General features: G+C 38.1%; 1 protein-coding gene across 1 annotated transcript; it reads right to left on the bottom strand.

Moving 5' to 3' along the window:
* Positions 1-2,971: 2,971 nt before the first annotated feature.
* Positions 2,972-3,773, bottom strand: LOC127746609 (uncharacterized). Its single transcript, XM_052260473.1, has 3 exons — positions 3,719-3,773; positions 3,299-3,492; positions 2,972-3,199 (listed from the first exon to the last, which is right to left on the bottom strand). Exons 1-3 carry the CDS (start codon positions 3,771-3,773, stop codon positions 2,972-2,974), a joined length of 477 nt encoding a protein of 158 aa, XP_052116433.1.
* Positions 3,774-8,703: the final 4,930 nt, after the last annotated feature.

The following is an 8,703-nucleotide window of genomic DNA, read 5'->3' as shown; positions in this document are numbered from 1 at the left end:
ATTCATCACTTGTCAGCTTTACTTCATCTCCAAGTTATCCCCATTTCCTAACTTCATCTGATTATCAGGTTTAATACTATTATTACTAACTAAATAAATGAAAATAGAGGTTTAGAAGTTTGAAATAGGGTTTAAAACTCAAAAAATCATGTTTGCTAGAACAGGGACCACGCGTACGCGTGGTTCATGCGTGCGCGTGGGAGTGTGAAACTGCAGCTCGCGCGTGCGTCCCTTTGTCATGCGTACGCGTGGGTGAAAACTTTATATCACGCATGCGCATAGGACCAGTCGTGTATATATCACCAAAATTCCATGACATGCGTATGTGTGGACGTGCGTTCTTTTTTTAAAAAAAAAAAGCAGATTCAGTAGCAAAGCTGCAGAATCATGAAATGCTTCCTGCATAGTTACATATTCCACAACAAAATTTTCAACGGGCATAACTCAATCGTTTTAAATTGTTTTTCTTCCGTTCTTCAAACAGTATAAACTTCACGAACCCAATTTTCATGTAAAACAAGTTGGAATCAATTTGGGGTTCCGGAAGCCAAGTTATAGCCCGCCAAAGTTCAGCCTAAAACCAAAATTTTATAAACTTGCCAAAACCTTTTCCTCGTTCAAACATTTTCCATGATACCAATACAACCACCTATACCTACAAGCACCAAAATACCCTTCTCCCTCAACACAACAACCACCATAAAATTCATATTCCACTCCAACAATAAACATATATATACATGCCAAATCCTCCAACAATAATTATATATACATGCCAAATTTTCACAACCAAACCATAGCTTACAAATCACATAATTCTATCCTCAAATCAATAATTAACAATTTACCAATCCTTCAACTAATAAGCACCATACCAATCCATATGTAACAATAAGATACTAAACCATAATATACACATACGTTCCAACTTATTCTATGGTCATCTAACCTAAGTTTTCACAGATTATATATTAAATGCAAGAAACCTAAACGATACCTTGGCCGATTCCCACGTAATGATCAAGGCAACTTAATTAAAACCAACACAGCCCCAAAACCTCAACTAAACAGCTTCCTCTAAGTTATGGTATTCACAATTTCAAGATCCAATTATTTATTCACAACCTAATACATATTCATAACACATATATACCCAATTTAATATCCAATGCTCAAATTCAGTAAAATTAAAGTGGAATTATAGTATCCTCACCTTACTCAAACTTCACATAAGCAAGAGTAAATGTTTTCCTCAAGCTAATTGGATCCTAAAACATCAAAGAGTAAGAAATTCAATACCTCCACTTAATTTTTCAAAAATTGGGGAAGAAGAAGCTGAGGGTGAAAAAACAATTTACCAATAAAATTGTTTCAGTAGAAACGTAGAGCTTGACGCGGTGGTCTCGTGGCCACAGACGGTGCGGCGATTGGAGCTCGGACGGAGGAGTTACAACGTTCGGAAGTTAACGTAAGGGTTTTGTGCCCTTCTCTTCTCCTCTCTGCGTTCAGCCCTGCTTCTGCTGCATTTTGAAGAAGAAAATGAGCTTTAGCTCATTTAAAGGTTGGTCCAGTTGGGCCCACGGGCCTGGTTCAATCGGTTCGGCCCGTTCGGTTCCAATCTTAAACCAATTTCTTCGAAATTAGTGTCAAAATTCTCGTTTCGATGAGCTCTATCCTAATTTGATATAATATTCACATTTCTAATCTTCTTTATTAAAAATTAATTTATTGACTAATTATTTACTAATTTAACAGGGTTTACATCCTACCCACCTAACAAAGAGTTTTGCCCCCAAAATTCAAATGTAGTTACCTGAAAAGAGATGTGGGTAGTCCTTCTCCATATCTGATTTGAGTTTCCAAGTGTGTTCTTCAATACCAGCTCGACTCCAGGCTACCCTTACCAGTGATACTTCCTTCCCACGCAATCGTTTAATACTAGTGTCATCAATTCTCACCGGAAGTACTGCAAGTGTTAGGTCTTCTCTCACTTGAATTGGTTCCGGTTCTAGGACATGACTTGTGTCAAGAGTATACTTCCGAAACTATGACACATGAAACACGTCATGCAAGTTCGAAAGATACGGCGGTAAGGCAATTCTGTAAGCCACTGGCCGAATTCTTTTCAGGATCTCAAACGATCCAATATAACGGGGATTCAGTTTCTTAGTCTTAATAGCTCTTCCCACTCCGGTGGTTGGTGCTCCCCTTCTTCAAACTCTAAAGGCTTTCGCCTTTGATCAACATAACTTTTTTGACGGCTCTGGGCTATAAGCATTCGACTACAAATCTTCTTTATCTGCTCAGTAGTTTCAGCTATCATCTCAAGCCCTAATAAGCTCCTTTCTCCAGTTTTATACCAACATAGTGGAGATTGACATTTTCTACCATACAAAGCCTTATACGGAGCTATTCTGATGCTCGCATGGTAGCTATTATTATAAGCAAATTCCACCAGTGGCATATATCAGTCACAGCTCGCTGGCTGATCCAAAACACAAGCTCTTAGCATATCTTCCAAGGTCTGGATAGTTCTCTCTAATTGACCATCTGTCTGAAGGTGATATGCAATATTCAAACTTAACTGAATCCCAAATGCATGTTGAAAGGCTCCCCAGAATCTTGATGTGAAACGAGAATCTCTGTCAGATATAATGGTAGAAGGCACGTCGTGCAATCTAACAATCTCTTTGATGTACATTCGAGCCAATTCTTCCATTTTGCAACTTATTTGGATGGAGAGAAAGTGAGCTGATTTTGTCAGTTGGTCCACAACCACCCAAATGGCATCATAACCAGTATGAGTCCTGGGCAAACTTGTCACGCAATCCATTGCAATACTCTCCCATTTTCATTGTGGAATCTCTAAAGGCTGGAGGGTTCCTGATAGTCTCTTATGCTCAATCTTAACCTTTTGACATGTTAAACATTTAGATACATACAATGTCACATCATTCTTCATCCCTGGACACTAGAACATCGCTTTCAGATCTTGATACATTTTGGTACTTCCTGGATGGATTGAAAACCCGCTCTTATGAGCTTCCTTCAAGATGCTTTGTCGCAGGTCTCTGATATGTAGCTCAATAATCCTATTATTGAACCTCCATAAACCATCCTTACCTTTTGACACTCTCCACTGTCTTTCCTGTTCAATTGTCGGGAATACTTTACGTAACGCTTTACCATCTTGACGAGCCTTCAGAAGTTCCAATTTAAAATCACTTAAAATTTGCAACTGACTCAAACACAGAATTCCAGATTCTCCCCTAACTTCCAGTTTTAGACCCTAAAATACCTTTAGTAACTCTTCTTCTCGCAGCAGCATCCAAGCTGTATATAAAGACTTCCGATTCAAGGCGTCCGCCACAATGTTCGCTTTTCTATGATGGTAATTCAATTCAAAATCATAGTCCTTCAGAAGCTTCATCCACTTCCGCTGACGCATATTCAACTCTTTTTGCTCAAAGAGATACTTCAAACTCTTATAGTCTGAAAAAACGTGGAACTTAACGCCATAGAGATAATGGCTCTAGATTTTCAGAGCAAACACAACAGCAGCAAGTTCTAAGTCGTGAGTCGGGTAGTTCATCTCATGCGGCCTTAATTGCCGTGAGGCGTATGCTACAACATTTCAGTGCTGCATCAGAATGCACCACAAACCCTTTAATGATGCATCACAGTACACTTCAAACGGTTCACTTGGCTCAGGCAATACCAACACGGGTGCAGTAGTCAACCTTTGCTTCAATGCTTGAAAACTCTCTTCGCATTTTGGAGTCCAGATAAAAGGCGTATCTGATAAACTGCTATTTTACGGTTTATTTTATACTGAATTAAGTGGATTTTATCCATTATTCTCACACTTATTCATAGAATTTGCATGTTTTATATTTTCCTTCCTAGTTTTGTACTATGATTGAAAACATGTTTCTTTGGCCTTAAATTTGCTAATTTTAATCCTCTCTTATTACCACTCGATGTTGTGATATGTTTGCTGAGTGTTTTCGAAGTTTATAGGGTAAGAATGACTTAGAGGATGGAAAGAAAGCATGCAAAAGTGGAAGGAATACAAGAAATTGAAGGAATTGCTAAGCTGTCAATCCTGACCTCTTCGTACTAAATCGATCATAACTTGAGCTATAGAGGTTTGAATGAGGCAGTTCCAGTTGCGTTGGAAAGCTAACATCTGGGGCTTCAAAATGATATGCAATTTACCATAGTTGCCTTGCAGTTAGGTGATGCGCACACGTGGTATGACGCATACGCGTGACTGGTGCAGTAGACAAGCGACGCGTACGCATGACCAGGATTTTGTCAAGCGACACGTACGCGTGGGCGACGCGTACGCGTGACAAAGCGTCACGTGCTGCAGATATCAGAACACGCTGGGGGCAATTTTTGGACTTGTTTTGGCCCAGCTCCAAGCCCGAAAACACAGATTAGAGGCTACAGAGGTGGGGAATCAATTATTCACATTTTTTATTCATAATTTTTAGGTTTTAGGTGTAGTTTTCTAGAGAGAGATGCTCTCTTTTCTCTCTTAGTTTTAGGGTTTTTAGGTTTAGCTTTTCTCAAATTCAGATTTCTACCTTGCTTTTATTTAGTTTTCTTCTACTTTTATTTTTTCTTGTACTTTGGTTTATCTACTTCTATCATTGATTCATTTATGTTGCCAATTTAGTTTATGAACTCTTATATTTCCTTTGATCCATGTTAATGCAATTTATGTTTCCATATTTATGATTGCTTCCTTTAATTTGTTGTTATTGTTCTCTCTTGCAATTCTTAGTTTTAGATTTCGCTATGTCTTGTTAATTTTCTATGACTTTATTTTATACCTTCCAAGTGTTTGATAAAATGCTTGGTTGGATTTTAAATTAGATTTTTACGTTCTTAACTTGGATTGATCAATTAGAGACTGTTGAGTTATTAAAACTCATTTGTTGATTGGTAATTGAAGATTGCCGGTTAGCTTGAACTTCACTAAAGCTAGTCTCTCACTTGTGTTGACTTGGACTTGTGAACTCATGTTAATTTTATGCACTTGACCTTCCTCCATTGGTTAGAGATTAACTAAGTGAAGGCAACTCGCATTTACCATCACAATTGACAATGATAATAAGAATAGAACTTCTAATTATCAATCCTTGCTAAGAGCTTTCTTAGATACTAATTTATTTTCTTGTTATTTACATTCCTTGTTTATTAAACTCAAAACCCAAAAAGATACAATCTCATAACCAATAATAAAGTACACTTCCCTGTAATTCCTTGAGAGGCGACCCGAGGTTTAATACTTCGGTTAATTTTATTGGGTTTGCTTAAGTGACAAACAATTTAAATATTGATTGAAGTTTAACTGTTGGTTTAGAACTATACTTGCAACATGATATTTTTGTGAAATTCTTTACCGACATTTTTTCTCCGTCAAATTTTTGGCGCCGTTGCCGGGAAATTGCAAATGCGTGCCTTATTATTGGTTATTGTGAATATGTTTTGCCTTTGGTTTCTTTGTTAGTTTTTGCTAGTTTTAGGAGTTTATTTTCATTAGTTGTTATTAGTATTCATTTTTATTTCTCTTGTTACTATAAATTCTCACTCCTTTGGCTATGAGTTTGGTTCAAATTATGTTGTAGAGAATGGAAGTTACAATGAGAACGTGCATCAAGGTTGGGACAATCAAAGGTGGGAGGAACCTTAAGCTTATGATCAACCATTTTGGCAATAACCCCCACCAACCTACTATGAGCAAGAGCCATTCCAAGATGCATATCAATCCAATAGCTATGGTGGACTCCCTTGTAGTTACCAACAAGCCCCGCCATATGCCTATGAACCCCCTCAACATAGTTTTGAACCACCGTACTCACGAGTTCCATGTTACCAAACACCCCCATATGACCCTAATCCTTACCCACCATACCAACCACCTTATGAGCCAAATGAATCGTACATAAAACCACCCCAATTCCAACCCAATTACTCCCAAGAACCACCACCTCAATATACACCACCTCTAATGTATGTGAACTTTCAACCACAATATGATCCTAATTATGCTAGCCAAGCAGAACAAGAGCCAAGGGATGATTTTTAGGAAGTAATGGATCGATTTCAAGCAACCATCCATCAAATGGAGCGAGAGAAAAGCCAAAAAGCACACGAAGCTCTCATGGCTAACAAATCTCAACTTGAGAACGAGGGACTAGATTATGTTGTGCAACAAGTGAAAAAGATTGAGAGTGTTGAACTGCCACATCCTTATCATGATGAACCACTCTCTTATCATGAACCCTTCCTCCCAAGTAATGAACCCTCATATCCACCCCAAACTCCAATGGATGACACCCTTGGTGTTCTTCTTCAAGAGCAAAGAGAAATGCAAAGGACGACACTAGAGTTCATATCTACCTTGATCGAGGTAGTAGGTAATTTAGCTTTACTGCACCTCAACACTTAAAGTACTCCCATGGCCGCATGTAGAGAATCTAATGAGGAGCGTAGTATGAAGGAGAAACTAGAAATTCTGGTGGGAAGTAAGGAATATGACTTTGTATTAGAACAATTGGAGGAAGCCGTACTTGTTGAAAAGGAAGAAGTAGTTGAAGACTTAAGAGATGCTAAACCTCCATGGGAATCTAGAGTTGTAGAGTATTCCTCCAAGAAGCTTGAATTTGATGTTGAGGAGACAAGTGCACAACCTCCAAGGCATATTCCCTATGAAGAATTGGATGGAATAGATCAAGAGACGAGTTCCCTTGGTGATGATGATCATGAATCAAGCCCTCCTAGTGATGAATGTGCGTCCGCAAATGAACTCCTTGAGTTTGAAGAATCCTCTCCGATTGAGTTGGAGAATGATGTGGAGGTGGAAGTCCTTCGAAAAGGATGGACGGGAGTTGAATATGCTTTGTCAAGATCATTGGAGACTTCTCTACCTAGGTGGCCATCTACTCCTTCATTTGAGTGGGTAAAACTTATCTCTATTAGCTTTACTTTTCCACTTGAGTATGGTATTCTTGAAACTGATGGTCAACTTAGGAGGCTTTGTGAAATGAAGCGTAAGAGAATGATGTTTAGCGGTTGGAGTTGCAAATCAAGACTCGTCAAGGTTGAGATTTCAAGAGCTAGATGCAAGGATTGGTCTAGTGCCTATTCGAATGGGTCTAAGAGAAGAGTTTGGTACTTCATTGAGAATTCCGATTGATTGCCACCCGGTTGGAACAATGATGATCCACTTAAAGACGAGTGTAGAAATAAGATTTGGGATCCCGGCATACAAGAGGATCAACTTTGGGAGCTCAAAGCTTGTGAAGAACTTCATCAAGGCTTGATGAATTTATTTGAAAATGTTGGAGCTTATTGGAAGTCCAAGTATTTGTGGAAGTTTCAAGATGAGTTCAAGCACAAGCCACCATGACAAGGAGCTCACCAAATGTCCAACTTAAGGACTTTAACTAAAAGTGCTAGGTAGGAGACACCCCACCATGGTAAATTCTTTCTATTTTTTCTTTTATTTCTATTAGTAATAAGTTGAATTTTCATTTTTAATTAAGTTTATTTAGTTTAAGTTGTGATCCAGCTCGTTTAATAATGTTTAGATCTATTCTAGTAGATTTTTAGATTCTCAATCAGCCTAAAAAAAAGGGGATGTGACGCGTACGCATACGCGTCGATATGAATTTTGCTCTCTAGTAGAATGAATAGAGAGTTACGGTGGAACTGTGCAGAAAGGGTGCCAGGCGCACAACCTACCCCACGCGTACGCGTGACTTAGCCATTTCGTCTTTCCACGCATACACGTGGGCGACGCTTACGCGTCGCTTCCCGTTTTTCATTCTTCTTTTTTTTCTCCTTTCTTCTTCTTTCTTCTCTCATTCTTCTTTCTTTCTACCTTTCTTCTTCTCTCTTATTCCTTTCTTACTTTCTTTTCCTTTCGTCTTTTATTTTCTTTTGTTTATTACATTTACATACTTTTATTCATTGCATATTAATTTTGTTTTTATAACTTGTTCTTATTTTCTTTTCTAAGTTTCTTATTTTAACATTGGTGTTAAATTCTCTTACTCAATTGTTGAGAATTTCTTGGATTATTTTGGTGCGTCTTGACTTGTTTGGTATTGTTGGGTGATGAAATATTTTAAATCAATGCTTAATCCTTTATGACTCTTGTGTTCTTTGTGCATTGATATGAACTCATATTGTCTTTCATAACCCACTCTTTCTCATTTTAACTTGATGCTCAACATGCTCTTTATGTCATTTACTTATGCTTTGATTTTACTCTTGCATCAAGTGTAGTGATATGCCTTAGCTTATATTGTTTTCTCACTTGCATGTTGTAGCTACCATGTAGTGGAGAACCTCGTTATTATTTGGCATTAGCCCTCCTATATTTTCTTTGTTTTTATATCTTTATTTGTGGGTTATTCCTCTTCCTTTTTCTCTTCTTTCAAGATGGCCATCAAGAAGGGAAACGGAAAACTTTTAAATGGGGCAATAAACAAGTCATCCGCACCATCTTTTGAGGAAAGCTCATCATTTGTAACAACCCGTCCACTTGCACATTTTTGCATGCACCGAGGACGGTGTAATCTTTAAGTGTGGGGAGGTCGATACCGATTTCCGTGAGTTAGTTACTTTCTTTCCGTCGACAATGTTTAATTTTCTTTGTTAGTTAGTTATTGCATTGCATAATAT

The sequence above is a fragment of the Arachis duranensis genome, chromosome 4 (genome assembly GCF_000817695.3).
Source record: "Arachis duranensis cultivar V14167 chromosome 4, aradu.V14167.gnm2.J7QH, whole genome shotgun sequence".
NCBI classification, from domain to species: Eukaryota; Viridiplantae; Streptophyta; class Magnoliopsida; order Fabales; family Fabaceae; genus Arachis; species Arachis duranensis.
The sequence above is the reverse complement of the archived record's forward strand: the minus strand, read 5'-3'. Positions and strand labels throughout refer to the sequence as shown.